The sequence below is a fragment of the Limtongia smithiae genome (assembly GCF_038497785.1).
Source record: "Limtongia smithiae strain NRRL Y-17922 unplaced genomic scaffold V1518scaffold_2, whole genome shotgun sequence".
Taxonomy (NCBI): domain Eukaryota; kingdom Fungi; phylum Ascomycota; class Lipomycetes; order Lipomycetales; family Lipomycetaceae; genus Limtongia; species Limtongia smithiae.
Window position 1 is genome coordinate 490,946 of NW_027117623.1, and position 17,313 is coordinate 508,258.

At 57.0% G+C, this 17,313-nt stretch overlaps 8 protein-coding genes across 8 annotated transcripts; 2 read left to right on the forward strand and 6 right to left on the reverse strand.

The window, feature by feature from the left end:
- Positions 1 to 224: 224 nt before the first annotated feature.
- V1518DRAFT_411784 (Metallo-dependent phosphatase-like protein) lies at positions 225 to 2,178 on the reverse strand. The gene is made up of 2 exons (XM_066902940.1): positions 1,905 to 2,178; positions 225 to 1,857 (listed from the first exon to the last, which is right to left on the reverse strand). Exons 1-2 carry the CDS (start codon positions 2,046 to 2,048, stop codon positions 424 to 426), a joined length of 1,578 nt encoding a protein of 525 aa, XP_066761211.1. The 5' UTR covers positions 2,049 to 2,178; the 3' UTR covers positions 225 to 423.
- A 4-nt stretch (positions 2,179 to 2,182) lies between these two features.
- Positions 2,183 to 4,878, reverse strand: V1518DRAFT_411786 (uncharacterized protein). The gene has a single exon (XM_066902941.1). It carries the CDS (start codon positions 4,661 to 4,663, stop codon positions 2,270 to 2,272), a length of 2,394 nt encoding a protein of 797 aa, XP_066761212.1. The 5' UTR covers positions 4,664 to 4,878; the 3' UTR covers positions 2,183 to 2,269.
- Positions 4,879 to 7,441, reverse strand: V1518DRAFT_411789 (uncharacterized protein). Its single transcript, XM_066902942.1, has 3 exons — positions 7,241 to 7,441; positions 7,014 to 7,160; positions 4,879 to 6,947 (listed from the first exon to the last, which is right to left on the reverse strand). Exons 1-3 carry the CDS (start codon positions 7,307 to 7,309, stop codon positions 4,989 to 4,991), a joined length of 2,175 nt encoding a protein of 724 aa, XP_066761213.1. The 5' UTR covers positions 7,310 to 7,441; the 3' UTR covers positions 4,879 to 4,988.
- Positions 7,442 to 7,468: 27 nt separating this feature from the next.
- On the forward strand, positions 7,469 to 8,977 carry V1518DRAFT_411790 (uncharacterized protein). Its single transcript, XM_066902943.1, has one exon. It carries the CDS (start codon positions 7,479 to 7,481, stop codon positions 8,784 to 8,786), a length of 1,308 nt encoding a protein of 435 aa, XP_066761214.1. The 5' UTR covers positions 7,469 to 7,478; the 3' UTR covers positions 8,787 to 8,977.
- On the reverse strand, positions 8,459 to 10,721 carry V1518DRAFT_411791 (uncharacterized protein). The gene is made up of 2 exons (XM_066902944.1): positions 10,255 to 10,721; positions 8,459 to 10,195 (listed from the first exon to the last, which is right to left on the reverse strand). The coding sequence occupies exons 1-2, from the start codon at positions 10,653 to 10,655 to the stop codon at positions 8,866 to 8,868; spliced, it is 1,731 nt and encodes a 576-aa protein (XP_066761215.1). The 5' UTR covers positions 10,656 to 10,721; the 3' UTR covers positions 8,459 to 8,865.
- A 45-nt stretch (positions 10,722 to 10,766) lies between these two features.
- On the forward strand, positions 10,767 to 11,490 carry V1518DRAFT_411794 (Yos1-like protein). Its single transcript, XM_066902945.1, has 4 exons — positions 10,767 to 10,862; positions 10,927 to 10,986; positions 11,042 to 11,149; positions 11,205 to 11,490. The coding sequence occupies exons 1-4, from the start codon at positions 10,835 to 10,837 to the stop codon at positions 11,258 to 11,260; spliced, it is 252 nt and encodes an 83-aa protein (XP_066761216.1). The 5' UTR covers positions 10,767 to 10,834; the 3' UTR covers positions 11,261 to 11,490.
- Positions 11,367 to 14,089, reverse strand: V1518DRAFT_411795 (cobalamin-independent synthase). Its single transcript, XM_066902946.1, has 3 exons — positions 13,926 to 14,089; positions 13,532 to 13,845; positions 11,367 to 13,472 (listed from the first exon to the last, which is right to left on the reverse strand). Exons 1-3 carry the CDS (start codon positions 13,960 to 13,962, stop codon positions 11,526 to 11,528), a joined length of 2,298 nt encoding a protein of 765 aa, XP_066761217.1. The 5' UTR covers positions 13,963 to 14,089; the 3' UTR covers positions 11,367 to 11,525.
- V1518DRAFT_380837 (ras guanine nucleotide exchange factor domain-containing protein) lies at positions 14,090 to 17,271 on the reverse strand. Its single transcript, XM_066901648.1, has 3 exons — positions 16,739 to 17,271; positions 15,803 to 16,684; positions 14,090 to 15,751 (listed from the first exon to the last, which is right to left on the reverse strand). Exons 1-3 carry the CDS (start codon positions 17,174 to 17,176, stop codon positions 14,324 to 14,326), a joined length of 2,748 nt encoding a protein of 915 aa, XP_066761218.1. The 5' UTR covers positions 17,177 to 17,271; the 3' UTR covers positions 14,090 to 14,323.
- Between the last annotated feature and the right edge of the window lie 42 nt (positions 17,272 to 17,313).

Here is a 17,313-nt window from a genome sequence, read left to right on the forward strand (position 1 = left end):
CGATTCTGCAAGTCGGCTCAAAAGTCCCAATAAGCGCCGGAGGGTACCCTCTCTGGATACTCGTACCCGCAACTTGCTATACCGGCTAAATGCCGGCGCATTGGCTATTCTGGCGCAGCGGAACGCTGCCCTGTTCGTTAATTGGCACTCTTGTTAGGGAGCTACTCCGCAAAACACGTGATCGTAAGTGAAACCGAATGTTTCGTTTGGAGCGCTGTGTGGAGGGGTAGTAAATAAAATGTCTCTTATAGCCTCGCACGCCTTCACGTCCGACCACATACAGATCCACAACTTTTTTGCCTAACAAGTGGTATTTTGCTACTACAACACTGTTTCACATATATATATCATGGCAAGAGGGCCGACGGGTGGGCGCGTGTTAAGACACAAAGCGCATACCTTCGCAACCTCAACTCATTGCGTTCACCGCCGCAGCAACAAAAAGTACAAGTACACAGTGACGACAACCCCACCAAGACGCAGCATGCGTCCGGAAAACTCTCGGCGCACTGTCCCAGGTGCACCGCACAAACGCGCGGAAACCCGCTGTGAAAGTCTTAGGCGCCGGCGCCACGGCTGTCGACTCCTCCGCTTGCTGTTACCGCTTGTTGATGACGATGAAGCTGACGTTGACGGCGATGGTGTCGTTGTTCGACTCGCCGATTTGGTAGCTGCTGTCCAGCTTGCTTTAATACTACTCCCGCTCCCACTAGCGTCGCCCATGTCGTAGTCCGTATCGTCGTCGTCATACAAAACCGACGGTCGGCGCACACGCGTGCCTCCAAGCACAACAGCGCGACGCGATGCGATATATACCACCACAGCAGTAAACACGAGTACTTTGGCGTAGGTGCGGAAAATGTCAAATAGCGACGGTAGCATGCACAGCTTCGTCTGCACCGTCGCTGCCGCACCGCTGCTGTCACGGACGTAGTTCTCGCCTGCAGGGTTCCACAGCGACAGCAGCTCGAACGCGGGATATTGCACGCCCATCGCAATGGAAAAGGACTTGACGGTATACTCCGGCGCGGAGAATATAGGCGTGTTCGTTCTAGCTGAGTCGCTGGTCGCCGGCGAAAAGGTGTGAGTATATGAGCACGCGTCGTGGTCGTCGCCGGAGAGAACGAGTACCGGCGCGACGGCTTGCAGTACCTCCGTCGTAAGATCCGGATCCACGGCGGTCTGGTATTGGTATCCCCGCGACAAGGGAAGACTACCTCCTGCCTCGCGCTTTGGTCCACAAGCTTCGTTGGCTGGCCGGAACAGCGGGATGTGCGTGAGCAGAATACGGGGTAACACGGGAGTCTCTGCTGCGGTGACCGTAGACTCCCGCAGGCTCTGGAGAAAGTCGCGTGGAGGGGTGTACACGGCTTCGAGCTTCGTGTTCATGAGGGACGCCGTATCCAGCGCGACAAGCGTGTGGTTTCCAATCTCGACTGCGCGATTTGGATCGCCAAAATACGCGCGGAACGTGTTGAGCGCCTTCACGACGACAGTGTCGCCGATCCCGATGTCATGGTTCCCCGCAACCTCGCGCAGCAGCAACTCGCCATACTCCCCCGTCCGAGTGACATCGTCGCCTGTCGCAAAGGGAAACACGCGCTCGAAGCGCTCATATTCTGCCAACCAGGTGTCGTGGTCCCATTCGCGGCCGCCGTCGAATAAATCCCCGAGGAATACGGTCGCATCCTTCGAGCCAAGGCCAGCATGCAAGGCGGTCCACGCGCGGTGCATGTACTTGTCGACGTAGTACTCCGTGAGCGCAAGTAGCGGCGCAGGGCGGCCTTTGTATGTGTTCTCGTCCACGAGCTGCGGATCCGCAATCACCGCGATCCGCACTGGCGTCGCACCGGCCGGCTGTCGCTGGTTAGCATCTTGACGATTGCAGCGGGACAACAACTCACCCAGTCCTCCCAGGTCTCCCAGCGGCATGCGCGCACGGCGGCGGCGAATACGCCGTGCTCGCCCCAATACAGCACAAAGACCCACATGGCGGTAAGCACCACGGCCAGCGGCACAGCGGCCAGCAGGCGCGCGGGCGACTGCATGGTGGACAGTCTCGTGAGGGAAAAGGGTGGTGGTGATACAAGCAATGGACGAGGCCGCGCGGACCGGGGATCACTGCGGTGGACAGGGGCCGCGACGCGAACTGACGGTGGGTCTCGACGCAGGCGCGAGATGACGGCGGGGACCCTGAGTGACGTCACTCGCAATTCCGCACTACTCCTCCTCCGCTCTGATATTTCCCTGTAATCTCCCCTACTACTACTCACTGCTGCACACGGTCCAGCCGCGTCTCGCCAGCGCGCCACGGCACCCCCGTCGCCTCCCGCATCATGTCATACACCCACCGCCCCCCGGGCCGCACATCGCGGCCCCGCGCCAGCTCATTGAACATGTACAGCCATGCGCACATGTTGCCCACCGTGTGGACTTCGTCGCTCACCGACACGCGTCCGTACTCCGACATCGCGCGATGAAGCTCCGCGTCTGTGAACAGCTCGTACATGCGCCGCGCGACGGCAGTGGTATCGCCCACGGCCTCGAGGAACCCATTCTTGCCGTGCTGTATCTGTAGCGGAATACCCCCCGCGCGGTATGCGACTACGGGTTGCCCCTTGTGCACTGCTTCGGACACCTTCACCTCAAAACCCTCGCGGTGGGACAGCTGCAGCACGACCGTCGCGTTTGACAACAAGCAGTTTAGCACCTGATCACTCGGCTTGACGCGGATCACCACAATGTCGCTCGCGATTCCGGCAAACTTATCCTGCGCCATAATCTTCATCGTCTCGTCGTACATCATCGTACCATCTGGATCATCCACCGCGCCATGGCCTGCAATCACGAGCTGCGGAATCTTGCGCAGCGGCATGTCATCGTCCATCTTCTCCCGCAGCAGGCGGTACGACTCCAGCACGTCCGGAATGCCCTTGCTGGGGTCAAACCGCGCGATCTGGCACACGTACGGCCGCATTGGGAAGTTCAACTTATTTGCCTTGACTTCCTCGCATTGCTTTCGCAGCTCACCCATGTAGTAAAATGTGTCCCATCGCGACAGATCCTTGTTGAGTCCGTCAAGCCAGTCCGTCGCGGCAGGCATCAGTCCAACTCTGTCAATATCCACTGCGTCCGGCACAAACCCGCGCACCGGGTGCGATATAAAAACGTCCGCGTCCTTAATACCAGACTCCCACAGGAAATTCCATACTCCTTCCTGCGGCGAACCGTGCTGCTTGATGAGATCAGACCGCACCTCGATATGCGACCGATAAATTACCTTACTCCCTGCGGCCTTGGCATACGGAATCAAAGCGACAACCTGCGGATCGTCCATGACCGCAATGTCCACGCCAGGTGGTTTCTCAGACGCCAGCGGTCCCGAGCTCCAATACCGTTCGAAATTTGTATCGATCCACCGCGTGAACTGCTCCTCCTGCGACGCATTCAATCGCAGATCTGGCTCCGCAACACCTTGAATAATGTTGTGGTTGTTCTTGGTGATCCGGAACACGACTGGATTCGGCTTCGGCACGTACCACGTCACCGACAGCTCGAACAACCGACACAACCGAATCAGCGCGTGTCGCATGAGCGCGACACCGCCGCCCTGTGGGGTCGCGTTGAAAAATGCAATACGCGCGCCTTTGTGCCCGTTCACGTTCGCAGACTTGAGTTCCGCGACAAGTCGCGTGACACATTTCCATGTCTCGGGCGACACCGATCGCTCGTAGTCAAGCAGATCCACCATGTGAATCATACCATCGCAATCGACGCCGACCTTGTTCCTATACCCGATGCTGAGTCGCGGCAATCCCTGTGGTCCAAACCACATGATGATTTTGCGCGCGAGCGAGTCCGCCACCTCGTCGCACGTTGGCCGCGTATTCGTCTGCACGGTGTCTTCGTACTCGTCGCCCTCATCGAGCACTGCCGCATCACGGAACACAAATGGCAGAACATCAATCTCGCGCCACAATAGGCTGCACAGTTGCGGACAAAACCGCTGGATCTTCTGCGGGATCGCTAGCGCGATGAACTTGTAATAGTGCTCGGTCGAGTATGCCTGGATCTCCTTTACGATCCGCCCGACGATAAGTTCTGGGTACTCGCTCGGTGGGACATCGGGGTCGATCGCAATCGTCTTGAGCGCAAAATCAGTCGTATAGTACCCGTCGTGGATCGAGAACCCGAAATTAATTGACTCTGTCGATGCTCCGGGCGCGGGCAGCATGATGTCGAGACCCATGTACATCGGCGTCAGTGAGTTCAACCATGGCTCATGCCGGAACTTGAAGCGCGGCACCGGCAACCTCAACTGTTCTTTAATCTGACTCGACGTGACCGCAGTAAAGTCAGTCTCGGACAACCGGCGCGCGCGCATCGTAGGAAGTGTGTCCGCATCAGCTGTCGGGGTGCTACTCTTCTCTGCCGATGTTGCAGTGGACGACTGCTCAATTGTCGTGCGTGGTGTGCCGTCGACTTCATGACTTTGCCCGCCGCTTGAGAGACTGTTCGGAAAGGATGAATTTGTGTCAAAATAGTAATCCTCTACCGAGGACTGTTGCGAATTGACCGACGAGGATGACGCATTGTGCTGCTTTAGGTCATTCAACAGTTTCGATGCTGGCGACAGCATTCCTCGAATCGGAGATGGTGGCATCTTGACGAATGACGGATAATCAAACCAAGTAGAAAATATGAAAATATGTAGGCGGAGAGAAGAGCGGAGGCGAGTGGTGCCAGCCTAGAGGACGGATGACGTCGACTGCAGTGCAGGTTCGACCGACGTCATCCACTTCCCATCCGATTCACCCGACCACTGCGGGTTAGGGTCCCCCGCATTGTACCTCAATTCAGCTGACGCCGAAGATATCTGTCAAAATGCAAAACACCCTTGTTGTTATGGAATTACAAAACTAGACAAATACGAAAACGAGAACGAAGTAACCAAAGGAGAAACGATGACGATGCACTTAACTGACGAACTACTTTTTTTTACCTCCGTTCTCCTTATCGCGGTCTTTTTTCCAAAACTTTTGGTTTTTTGACATCGACGTGCTCTTAAACCGTTTCAGGCCGCCACCACCTTCTTTCTTTCCCTTAACGCTGCCATCTGCGGACGGGAGTGGCGGTATTAAGTTTCCTATAGGTGCCTTGCCGGATGGCGACTGGTACATGCCGCCGTTGCGCGTAGCAGACGGGATCGGGTTCGTACTTGTTGTCGTTGCCGACGGTGAAGGAGAACTCAGCATATCTGACGTGTCCATCACCATGCTTGTCTTTGCTGGTGTAGTTGAATGAGAAACGACAGAGGACACTGAGGACGCAGTCGACGACTGCGGTGTTGACAATGGCGACGACTGCGTGATGGTCGACGACAGCGATGACGGTGTGACACCATTGAGACCGGTGACAGTAACCGCCGGGACAGATAGCGAGATGTTTGTCTTCTCTTGCAACACGCCGTCGCTGGACGCAACGGAGATGTCGCTGCCAGCGGTGGTTGGCACGGCAGTAGACGCGGGAGCCGCCGCTGACGCGCCGTACCTGCGCGCGTAGTCGTATTGGTACTCGGTGATCTGCTGGTAAAACAAAATATACGCGCACGCGAGACCGGGCTTATCGCCGAAGAAATTCGTAACGTAGGCGTCATCAACACGCTCGACCATCTCATCGTCATAAAGAACCCATCCCGCATGCTCAGTCTTCACGATTGACACGTAATGCCCGTGGTATGGCCCGCCACCGATATGCACGACAACCGCGTAGAGTTCATAAATGCGGTCAGGATCAACTACATCGTCGGTCGTATTGAACAAACGCAGATGGTACGGGAACTCAACCTTGTGGAACAGCTTGACGTTGCGCTGCATGTCTTCAGTGAACTTGAAGCGCTTGAGATGCAGCGCGAGGATGCGCGGTAGCCGCTTAATCTTCATGCGCTTCTCAGCCTCCTGCAGACCGCCGCAGCAGTCGCAGTGGAACTTATTGGCTTCGCACAGCATCTCGGACGCCGAGAACTGGCGCAGACACGAAGTCACAGATGAGTGCTGCTCGAGATCGATGGAAAGGTCGAGAAACATCTCGTCGCGCCGTGACACATTTTCACAGGTAAGGCACTTTGTCTCGGACGTGAGCTGGCCCTCGAAGAGTTCGTGCACCCAGCGCGTATTCGCAGACTGAGAGTTGCGCTCGTGATGCTCGACGTCCTCGGCGACCTCATTGAGCAAGAAGTTGAAAAACTCGTGCGCGTCCTGATGCATGGACGACCGAAAGAGCTCGTTCTGGCGCTTGAGCACCTCAACGAGCTTCGCGGGCGAGACCACGCCGGTGCGCGACGAGTTCTCGACCATTGCCTCGAAAATGTCTTTCAGCGTCGTGAACAGTGATTCCTCCATGCCGTAAGTCTTATTCATGCTGTGGTCCATATTAATGATTGGGCCTACCGCGAGCGCGGCCTTCTTCTTCTGCTCCACCGTCGCAGAGCCGTCCTCGTTGGTACTATTGTTGTTATTACTGTTGGGATTGGTGGTTGTGCGCTGTGATCCGGCTGTCGATGATGCTGTGGCTGTGATTGGTGACGACGTCACAGCGGATGTTGTAGTTGCGCCGGCCCCACTACTGCCACTACTGCCCGTACTACTACTCACGCTGCTAATGCTGTTTGGCGAGAATGCAGATATAACGGAACTGCCCCGCTTCGTCTTGGCAATACTCTTCTTCTTTCCTTCCTCACTCTTAGCTTGCGCGAGTTCCAGGGCCTCCTTCTCGGCCTGCGCCTTGAGCGCTACGAGGAACGGGTGCGGGTTCTCGCCCGGGACGGCACGCCGAGGCTCTCGCTGTGGGCGCGTCGCGCGCGGGGGATAGTTCATAATTGCGTCGCGGAAGGGACGCGAATAGTAAAGACATTGCAGGACGGAATTGCAGTAGCATGTGTTTGCGAACTGTGAGTTGTTGGCGATCGAATGTCAGTAATTGGTTAAGCGGGGAAGAGTAGCCTACGCACGTACATTCTCCATGCCAAAGAACTTATCGCTGCCGTCAGCGTATGCAGAGATGTCCGCAAACGCAGTCGCATCTGCGGCTGCAGCATTAGCGGCAGCCAAGCCTGGAACGAGGGTGGTGGTTGTTGATGACGACGCGGACGATTGTGCGCCCTGGAGCAGTTACGTTAGCCAGTGTGCGGGGGACTGGCCAGGCGCGGCGATGCGAGGCGGAAGACAAGGGGAATACTCACTGCTGCGGTAGTGGCCCCAAGGCCGCCGACGCCGCTATTACTGCCACCACGCCACTTGAAAAAAGACATGTCGCAGGCGGGACGGCGACGGGATTGGAGGGGGAATGGGGGAGTGGTGTGGGGTGGTAAGAGAGAGCGGAGACACTAGTTCGCGATAGCCAGAGCGATGTGACTCGCTCACTCAGTGACTCGCTCACGATTTCCGGTTCGCGACCTCACCGCCTCTAGCTTCATCACAATGGCGCCTGCCACAGTCCTCCGGTGTCTCCTGGGCCAGTCCTGTGCTGCGGCGCGACTGCGGCCAATTATCCGAAGACCGCTCCTTTGCGTGAGTGCAATACCCACGAATAGCCGCCTTCGTCATGCTGCGGTTGTTGCGTTTTCTACATCACCCGTCTCCCAGTCACCACCAGTAGCACCACCACCACCACCACCATCTTCGGCTGATTTCGGCGCAACACTCTGCGCCACGTCCTCGCAGCCACACACACAAGTTCTCTCAAGTTTTCTTGACGCTTTCCTCGGCGGTGAATGGATCATTTCCACTGCAGAGTACCTCCTCGGCACCTGGTCGCTTCTCATGGAGAAGACTGCGTGGGTCGGCGACGTCTCGTTCACTGTCTTCTCCGCCGTACATGACCTCACCGGCTTGAAATGGGGTTTTGTGATTCCACTTACTTGCATCCTTTTGCGTGTGACAATGACACTCCCCGTTGCGCTGTGGAGCAGACGCAACTCACAACGATACTCCCGCCTCTCGTCCCTCACGCGCGCCATCTCCTCCGTCATCCTCCGCGCGAGGCAGCGTGGCGCAATCAAGCTTCTACCAAAAGAGTTTGACGTGCCTCTTGCTACACTACGGGCGCAACCCGCGGCCGCCAAGGAGTTCGTCACAACCCCCGAGCCAAACGAACTTTTCTCGCGCAACTTCAGAAACTTCCTCTCCGAGAACGGCAACAACACGCGGTCGTTGTTTCGCGTGCATATTCTCAAATCTTCCGGCGTTGGCCTGATGCAGGCGTTCATTCTCTTTTTTGGCAGCCGCGGCGTCGCGCACTACGCGCGCCTGCGTGCCGACGACACCGCGGTCCTCAGTGACGGGTCGTTCTTCTCGAATCAGGGTATGCTCTGGTTTTCTGATCTAGACAAGGTCGACCCTTATATGGTTCTGCCAATTCTCTTTGCTGCGACGACCTTCTTCAACATCGAGGGCTTCAACCGCGAATCCGAACGCATGATCGCGTTCCGCGGCGGCAAGAGCGGGCTCGTTGCCGCCGTATTCGGCATGCTCTCTCGCATGTCTGGATTGTTTATGGTCTCACTCTCCTTTTTCTATCCGTCGTCGTATACCATTTACTGGCTAACTTCCGCCCTGTACTCCATCGCACAGAACGCGTTCATGCGGCACTACTTCCGCACCGTTCCCGAGAAAGCGCTTGCGCCGATGCTCGCACCACCGACCGCCGCCGTGCTCGCCTCTCGCTCGCTCGATCACGCTGCGCTCACGCGTCTCGTGCAGTCGTCGAAAGCAATGGCCGCGAAGTAGCATGACCCGCTTGCATTGCCCGTGCTATAGTTACAGAGAAACAACAAATAACTTTTTTCATGAAACCTGAAATGACCCATTACGCTCGCTGACCGCGTAAGCGCGCCACACGGCAGTACTTCTCCAGCATCAGCAGCACACGCATGCGTTCAAGCCATGCGGTCTCAAAGCTCTCTTGAGAAAACCGCTGCGCAACCGTCCGCGCGCGCTGGCGGTATCCTTGCTTCTCCTTCTCCGACAGTGCAAACACTGCCTCCAGGCATGCGGCCATATTTTTACTCCCCTTTGCAGCACTATCGCGATCGGAGTTGGTGGTAAAATTGAACCCGCTGGGCACGCCGTCCACAGGAATAACAATGTCAAGTAAGGGTCCGCCGCTGGCGTGTACGACGGGTATCAGGCCCGCGGCGCAGTACTCGACCACGCCGATGCCAAAGTGCTCGTTCCACATCGCGTTCACACCGACACTCGCTTTGGCGAGATACTGCTTCGTCAAGCTCCAAGAAGCTTCAAGCACGAACTCCACGCGCTCCTCGATGTCAAGCTGTCGCGCGAGAAGCTGCAGCTCGCTCACGCGTTTGCGGTCGCAGTCGTCGCGCACTGAGCCGATCAAAACCAAACTCACGCGTTTCCGCGCATCTTCCTCGCCGGCTTTCACAAATGCTGCAAACTGCTCGAGTATAACCTCGTGTCTCTTCTCCGGCCGGAATTGCGCGATCGAGAGCACTATCGGCTGCCGCACATTCTCGATATCCAATGCAGACAACTCCGTCGTCGAGCACGGTGGATAAAGAACCTGAAAATCAAGCTTCTTGGATTTATCAAACGCCGTGCTCAAGAGCCGGCTAATCCACCACACCGAGCGAATATGTTGATACGTCCATGTACTATTCGCAACCACGACGTCCGCAAACGCGCCCGCGACCGCGTACAACAGCGCAAACCCACACCAGTACACAAACTTCGGCAATTGCGTCAGCAGCGACAGCTTCCCCAACATATCCGTCGAAATCATGGGATAATGCACATACGCGCCGACGGGGATATTAAGTAGCATAGACACGAGTGGGTACGTGAACGCATAGCCCATGGTGTCAATGAACACGTCCGGCACAAGCGCACACATTGCTTCGTACGCAAGTCCGATAGAACCGGTCGCTTGACCGAGGAGCGTGAGGCGTGGCCAGCGCGCGGCCGAGACAAGGAGCCGCTTATGCAGGTACACGATGTGTATACGATCAGTCTCGGCAAGGAGGTTGATCTCGAAGCGCATATTGGCGCGCTTCAGGATTTCGTCTTTGGAGACGTCAACATCACCGGTGTAGATCGCCACGACGGTGTTCGGATACTCGCGCATGGTTGCTGCGACCGCCGTCCATAGCACTCTCTCGCCGCCGCCGCCAGCATTGCTGTGGTGCCACAGTCAGCACATGCTGATCTTCCGCACAAACAGCGTATGTATACTCACCAGTACGGGTGGAAAAATCCCACAATCACCGCCGTCGCCGCTGCCGCTGCGTCCTTGCCCTCCAAAATCTCATTCCGCCTCGCCGCCGCGATTCGTCGTACCCGCTTCCCCATCACAGTACATAACAGCTTGATCAAAATGTACGCTGTGATCGTGATAATGCTCACGCCGATTAGAAACAGGCTCACGTACACCATGGCCCGTCTGTATGGCCTCTCCGGTGTCGGCTTGAAGGTGCGCCAGAGTAGCTCGCTTAGGGTGGGCAGGGTGAACTTATTGGGGGTTAATGGCACGCCAGCGGGTGAGACGTTGGGCGAGCGGCGCGACCCGGGGCGCGAGAACCGTGGAGTAGACCCCGGTGGCGGCCGCCGCTGGAGGTCTAGGGGGACTGCGCGGGACATTGCGCGGGTGAGGTAGCAACTGAGAGACTGTGGTGGCTGTGGTGGAGAGTGGAAATGTTGCTGAGCTGGCGGTTCGCCGGGAGAGTTCGAGCGCGACGCGATGCGATGCCAAACTGCTCCGCCATCTCTACTTCCATCCCCCTTCTTGTTCTCCTCCCCTCACCCCTCCCATCGCCACAATGTTTGGTCTCGGGAGACTCTTCTACGGTAGGTTATTCATGTGCCACTTTCTGTTGTCCTCTCGCACACATAGCTTACGCCCGCTCTACAGTCATCCTGCTCCTCATCAACTCCATCGCGGTCCTCAGCGAAGACCGGTTTCTCGCGCGCAGTACGTCTCGCTTGGCACTGTTTACACCTCAGCCTCGTCACTAATACTCAAACAGTTGGCTGGTCCACCGCGCAGATGGACACCGGCTTCGGCATTGCCGACTCCGCTTCCGTAAAAAACAGAATGATCAATCTCATTTCCGCTGTGCGCACTCTCATGCGCTGTGAGTCCTCCTATTTTTTCCACGAGTTCTCGTGCAATCCAACTAACAGCGCAAGTTCCTCTTATCGGTATCAACACGCTGGTCATCATATACGAACTTATTCTCGGTTAACGCGCCCTTCTTTGTCTCTGCCATGTTCTCCACCTCCGCCTAATGACACTCGACTCCTCCACTTTTTACACACACAGTCATTCTCCTCATCCTTCGCACACCGTCGTATAACTATAACCGCTATATTATTATTCGTAGAATACAAGACATACGCGCGATCTCTTCTCCTTTTGTTTGGTTCTACCATCCTCTTCTTAAAACATCATAAATACACAGTCAACGAATGTAAATTTTTCTTCGTACCGGCACTCAAACATTCACACCCTTACGCGTACTTGGCACGGAACTCCTTGGCGGCCTCAACCATGTTGGTCAGGGACGCGCGGGTCTCGGGCCACGCACGGGTCTTCAGACCGCAGTCGGGGTTGACCCACAGGTTCTCCTTGGGGTAGACCTTCAGGATATCGTTAATACGGGAAATGAACTCCTCCTTGGCGGGGACACGCGGCGAGTGGATATCGAAGAGGCCGAGACCGATGTGGTTCGGGTAGTTGGCGAACTCCTGGATGTACTTAGGGTCGTCCTTCTTCGAGAACTCGATCGAGACAACATCCGCATCAAGGGCCTTGATGTGGTTAGGGTCAAGGTCGGAGTAGCAGAAGTGAGAGTGGATCTGGGTCTTGTCCTCAACGCCGGAGGTGGCGAGACGGAAAGACTCGACAGCCCACTTGACGTAGTCGTCACGCTCGGCACCAGCACGAAGAGGAAGACCCTCACGGATAGCGGGCTCATCGACCTGGATAACGTAGACACCAGCGGCCTCGAGGTCCTGGACCTCGTCGAGGAGGGCAAGAGCAAGCTGCTGAGCCTGAACCTTGGCGGGGATATCGTCACGGGGGAACGACCATCTCAGGCAGGTGACCGGACCGGTCAACATACCCTTCATGGGCTTCTTGGTGATCGACTGAGCGAACTTGGACTCCTTGACTGTAATGGGGCCAGGGCGCGAAACGTCACCAACAATGATCGGGGGACGCACATATCGCGAACCGTAGGACTGGACCCAACCGTTGCTGGTGAAGACGTAGCCGTTGAATTTCTCGCCGAAATACTGGACCATGTCGTTACGCTCGGGCTCACCATGGACAAGGACATCAAGGCCAACCTCCTCCTGGAACTTAACGACCATCTCGATCTCCTTCTCGATGAACTTCTCATACTCCTCGGGGGTAATCTCGCCTTTGGTGAACTTGTTGCGGAAAACTCGAATATCCTTGGTTTGGGGGAACGAGCCAATGGTTGTAGTCGGGAACAAGGGGATATCGAGATGCGCCTTCTGGGCGGCAAGACGGACGGCGAAGGGCGACTTGCGCGAGAGCTGGTCCTCGGTAATCGACTCGACACGGGCCTTGACAGCTGCGTCATTGGTGAGCGAAGAGGAAGAGCGGGCAGCAATGCTCGCGGCGTTCGCAGCAAGAGCATCGGCAACCTCGCCGCCGGAGACAGCCTTGGCGATCGTGACAACCTCAGTAAGCTTCTGGGTGGCGAAAGCAAACCAGTCCTTGATCTCGGCGGGAATCTTCTTCTCCGACTCGAGGGTGACGGGGGTGTGCAGGAGCGACGAAGACGTGGCAACGATGACACGCTCAGCACCAACCTTCTCAATGGCAGTCTGGACGAAAGCAATCGCCTTGGCAAAGTTGGTCTTCCAGATGTTACGGCCGTCGACGATACCGACGGACAAAATCTGCGACTCAGAGAGAGCGCCAACGACGGCCTCGAGTTGGTCGGGGACACGGACGAAGTCAGCGTGGATACCGGCGACGGGGAGACCAGTGATGGAGGCGATGTTGGGTCGCACGTCACCGAAGTAGGTGGTCAGAATGAGCTTGGGAGCCGCAGCGGTGGCAAGGTACTCGTAGGCGGTTTTGTAGGCAGCCTGAACATTCGCGGGAAGGTCGAGAACAAGGACGGGCTCGTCGATCTGGATAGTGTCGGCGCCAGCCTCCTTCAGCTTGGCGAGGAGCTCAGCGTAGACGGGGAGGAGCTTCTCGAGAAGGGTGATGGGCTCAAGCTCAAGGTTGTCTTTATCGGCTTTGCCGAGAAAGAGGTAGGAAACGGGGCCAACGAGCACGGGGCGAGTGTGTATGCCGAGGGCCTTGGCCTCAAGGAACTCGTCGATGGGCTTGGACGAATTGAGCTTGAACTCGACGCCCTTGGAGAAGGTGGGACGGACGTAGTGGTAGTTCGAGTCGAACCACTTGACCATCTCCTATATAGCAAGGGGTGGTCAGTAATCGCTCAGTTAGAATTGAAGCGAAGGCAACATACAGAGGCAGCAACATCGACGGCAGGGGAGGTCTCCGTGGCGGGACGCTGGAGACCACGGCCCATGGCGAAGAGGGTGTCGATGGCAGGGAGGCTGTACTTGCTGTAGCGCTCGGGGATGACGTTGAAGAGCATGGAATGGTCAAGGACTTGGTCGTAGAAGGAGAAGTCGTTGGAGGGGATGATGTCAACGCCAGCAGCCTGCTGGAGCTTCCAGTTCTTCTCGCGAAGTTCCTTGCCAACCTTGAAGAGCTCTTCGACAGTGGCCTTGCCGGACCAGTAGGCCTCGGTGACCTTCTTCAGCTCACGCTGAGCGCCTGGAGAAATGTGTTTAGCGAGTGGACCACAGAATCACGGCGACTGACGCCACGGTGCCGCGTCGAGAAGCCCAACGTACCGATGCGGGGGAAACCCAGGACAGCAGATTGAACCATTGTAGAAATGTGAAGAATCGGGGGGCACGCGGCAGAAAGGAGCAGTGACGAGCGCACAATTGGTCCAAACTGGAGGCGGAAAGGGAGAGAAGCGAAGGGGCAGCAAAAAAAAGAGTCGGCGTAGCGGTGGGCTCGACACGAAGCACGCAAATTTTTTTAGAAACCTTATCCGCGCCCCGCGCATCGGGTTCTCGGATGCGCTCGGGTTCCGCTCGGGTTCGGCTCAGCCCAGAGGGGCTCCGCGCGGCGCGGCCACTGAGCAGAACATGTGGTTCATGTCGCGTCGCGTCGACAACGTGTGAAATGGCGAGATGACTATGACATTCCAAAGACCACTCCTCAACTTCCAAAAACCCAGCCGTCACCGCGCCTTCTCTTCTATCAGTGAGCTGCCCTTCAGCCCATCCGTACCGGCCGCACCGTAGCCACCGGAGTCCAATCCCCGCGCCGGCGTGCGCGACGGCTCCACCGCGCAGCTACGCCGGTAGAGCATGTGCTGGTCCTGCGTGTACAACTCGTGCACCCGCGCAAGCTCGCTGCTTAACCAGCCCTGGATTTCCGGTACCTCCTGGAACCGGTACGGCACCTGGAACCGCTGCATGTCCGCTATGATCTTGGTCGCGCGCACGTGCTTGTCGAAGTTGATCACCATACACGCGTCCGGCGTGCCTGTCTGGAACGCGCGCATATCGGGATTGCCCTCATCGATGAATGTGAGATCGGTTAGGTACACGCCTAAATACGGAATGCACGGCGGCGACTGGTTCCGCAGCAGCGTCCGGTATACCGCGTAGTTTTTCTCGTACTGGATGATGTTCTTGAAGTCCGCCAGAAGGGCATGATAACGTGCCGGCAGCAGCTCCCATGTCTTCTTCAGTCGCGTTATTACCGTGCTCTGCAGCGACACCGTGATCGCCATCAGGCAGTTGTAGTTTTTCAGCTCCAAGCACTTCTCGGCGACCCGAATCCAATGCCGGATAACGTTCATGCGAAATTTGAGCGGCACATCTCCGGCAAGCACGCTTTCACCCACCAGATTTGCAAAGTCGGTTGACAGCATCGACATTGCTTTCACGTTGACAGCGTGACTCTCGCCCGCCTTCTTCGAAAACTCCAAACCTAGCAGCTCTTCGGGTGTGATGCTGCAGAATATCCGGCTTTCTTTGATAGTGATCTGGCGCGCAAGTTCAAGTGGATCAAACTCCAAAATCAGCGGCGATGGCATCGAACCGTCGCTGTTGATATACCGTGCAAGGATCGCGAGATGCAATTTGTTCACGATCGGCGTCGGCACTGACGAGGAGTCGGGTAGGAATATACCTAGCGGCGTGTTGACTGCAAGCTTTGACATGGCACGTGGCACAAGTGGAGTGTCGCTATCCACGACACGCTTCGACAAGCTCAGCAGTCGCGTCGACGCGAACGGCAGCTGCGACTTGAGCGAGCCAAGAGCAAACTCTGTGATAATCGGCAGTGCTTCGTTGTCGAATTCCTTGCGCCAGTAACTCTCCATCCATCCCTTGAGTGCGTTGTATACGCGTAGCCGCGAGGCAAGCAGGTTTGGCTCGTCCGGTGACAGGGATGAGAAACGATGGACCAACGCCTGCGCAAAGGCAACTGGAGTGGTGAACATGCGGAATGTGAGATAGAATGTAGATACGAAGAGCGCATCGGGGGTCGACTCGCCAGAGGTGAGGTGTTTGACGAGAGCTTCGAGCGAGCCGCCCTGGACTTGGCCATCGGTATTGAACAGAATGCGATCTTGAACCGGTGTCCGAGAATTGGTTTCCTGTAGACGATCAGCATAAAGAATATGCACTCCAAACCACATATAACTTACGTTTGAACTGCCAGGAGAAGAAGATGCAGCTGTCATCACTTCGGTATCCGAGTCCATCTGACTGACTGATGACGACGATCTGCGCGATGCGTCTGCCTGCGTCGCGCGCAGCTGGTACTCCACATATTTGCGGTCGACTTCCAAATCAAAATCACCCGTCCTGTCGATAACATATTTTGACTTTGCAAGACACAGTCCAGCAGACCGCACGCACTCCGCAACCGACGAGATGAGATGTTGTGTCTCGGCAAGCACTGAGTCGTGCTTGCTCATCGCCGTCACGACTTCGCGCGCAGCGCTCACGAGGATGGTGACTTGCTGGTACATGATGTCTTTGGACTCCTCTAGACTGTATGATACTGGCGACGCGTGCAAACTGACTGTCTCGACGACCGCGAGCAGCTCACGTGCGACATGCACAGCTTGCCGCGTGGCGATGAGCATGTCTGCAGGTGACCGGTCCTCGACGAATTTGCGACTTAAAAACGCGCCAAGCCGGACAAGCAGCGCATCGTATAAAAAGTTAAGCCGCGCGGATGCGGACACGGGCTGGTAGTCGAATAGTACGTTTGGGAACTGCGGAGTCCGTAGAAGCTGCGTTGCTGTCTCGGCAGAAAAATAGTCAAATAAAGGGGGCACCGTGTCGTCATTGTGTTCTTCAGCGAGCCAGATGTCGAGATACGCAGCAGATTTCAGCAGCATACGCTGTGCATAGCCGCGCAGCTCTTCGGCGCAGTCCGTCTCGTGTGCATTACTCTGCTGCTGCTTCACGAGCGCTATCAACCGCGCAACTTCAGTGAGTAGACTTCGTCTAGCCTTGCGAAGCGCGTCGGAGGAGTCGAACAGAGCTGTAGATGTGTGTGTGAGGCAGTTTGTTGCGTCCTGAATGGTTAGTCACGCGATACGACAAAGGGGGTTGACGGGGGGCGACCGTACCAGAAGCGAGCGAACACCAGAGATGAGCGTCGTAGCCGTGAGTTCTACAATGCCGACAAAGTCTGACTGACGCGCCGAAAACACCTGCAGGACCGCCATGAGTAGAGGTCGTATCTGCCAGAGGTCGTACGGCTCGCAGTAGTTCGAAGGAATCCACCCGCGTACGCCCGAGGTCATGGAAGTACCATTGCACCACCCGGAGGCCTGGCACATGTGCACGATGATGACGTCGCCGCATGCGAGAGGCAGGCAACCTGCGGAGAGTGTCGGGTCGATTTCGGCGGGGTCAAGGGCGTGGTTGGCGCGGAGGAAGGGATGGAAGGCGGCGTGGGGAGTGCCGGAGGAGGCTGGTGCGGAGGCCGGCGCAGGCGCGGCGGAGGGGGGCTGTGCGGGGGAGGGGGGCGCGGACGCGGACGCAGGCACAGAAGAAGACTGCATGACGCTGGCCGGTCGGCGCGCGAGAGACGCGGGGTGGGCGGTGTTTGTGCGCGCAGCGGGAGGCGGCGACGGCGGTGGGGGGCAGTAGCTGTGGGGTGCAGAGTAGTGCGGGAGGGATGCGACAGGCGGTGATGGAC

Coding starts and splice junctions, on each gene's coding strand:
- V1518DRAFT_411790 (XM_066902943.1), top strand. CDS start 7,479: ATGGCGCCTGCCACAGTCCTCCGGTGTCTCCTGGGCCAGTCCTGTGCT.
- V1518DRAFT_411789 (XM_066902942.1), bottom strand. CDS start 7,309: ATGTCTTTTTTCAAGTGGCGTGGTGGCAGTAATAGCGGCGTCGGCGGC. Junction 7,161..7,240: donor TTGGGGCCACTACCGCAGCA/GTGAGTATTCCC, acceptor TAACTGCTCCAG/GGCGCACAATCGTCCGCGTC. Junction 6,948..7,013: donor AGTTCTTTGGCATGGAGAAT/GTACGTGCGTAG, acceptor AACAACTCACAG/TTCGCAAACACATGCTACTG.
- V1518DRAFT_411786 (XM_066902941.1), bottom strand. CDS start 4,663: ATGCCACCATCTCCGATTCGAGGAATGCTGTCGCCAGCATCGAAACTG.
- V1518DRAFT_411795 (XM_066902946.1), bottom strand. CDS start 13,962: ATGGTTCAATCTGCTGTCCTGGGTTTCCCCCGCATCG. Junction 13,846..13,925: donor CCTGGGTTTCCCCCGCATCG/GTACGTTGGGCT, acceptor ACATTTCTCCAG/GCGCTCAGCGTGAGCTGAAG. Junction 13,473..13,531: donor CCGTCGATGTTGCTGCCTCT/GTATGTTGCCTT, acceptor CTTGCTATATAG/GAGATGGTCAAGTGGTTCGA.
- V1518DRAFT_411794 (XM_066902945.1), top strand. CDS start 10,835: ATGTTTGGTCTCGGGAGACTCTTCTACG. Junction 10,863..10,926: donor TCTCGGGAGACTCTTCTACG/GTAGGTTATTCA, acceptor CCCGCTCTACAG/TCATCCTGCTCCTCATCAAC. Junction 11,150..11,204: donor TGTGCGCACTCTCATGCGCT/GTGAGTCCTCCT, acceptor TAACAGCGCAAG/TTCCTCTTATCGGTATCAAC.
- V1518DRAFT_411784 (XM_066902940.1), bottom strand. CDS start 2,048: ATGCAGTCGCCCGCGCGCCTGCTGGCCGCTGTGCCGCTGGCCGTGGTG. Junction 1,858..1,904: donor GGGAGACCTGGGAGGACTGG/GTGAGTTGTTGT, acceptor AACCAGCGACAG/CCGGCCGGTGCGACGCCAGT.
- V1518DRAFT_411791 (XM_066902944.1), bottom strand. CDS start 10,655: ATGTCCCGCGCAGTCCCCCTAGACCTCCAGCGGCGGCCGCCACCGGGG. Junction 10,196..10,254: donor GGATTTTTCCACCCGTACTG/GTGAGTATACAT, acceptor GTGGCACCACAG/CAATGCTGGCGGCGGCGGCG.
- V1518DRAFT_380837 (XM_066901648.1), bottom strand. CDS start 17,176: ATGCAGTCTTCTTCTGTGCCTGCGTCCGCGTCCGCGCCCCCCTCCCCC. Junction 16,685..16,738: donor CTGGTGTTCGCTCGCTTCTG/GTACGGTCGCCC, acceptor CTAACCATTCAG/GACGCAACAAACTGCCTCAC. Junction 15,752..15,802: donor CTTCTCCTGGCAGTTCAAAC/GTAAGTTATATG, acceptor GATCGTCTACAG/GAAACCAATTCTCGGACACC.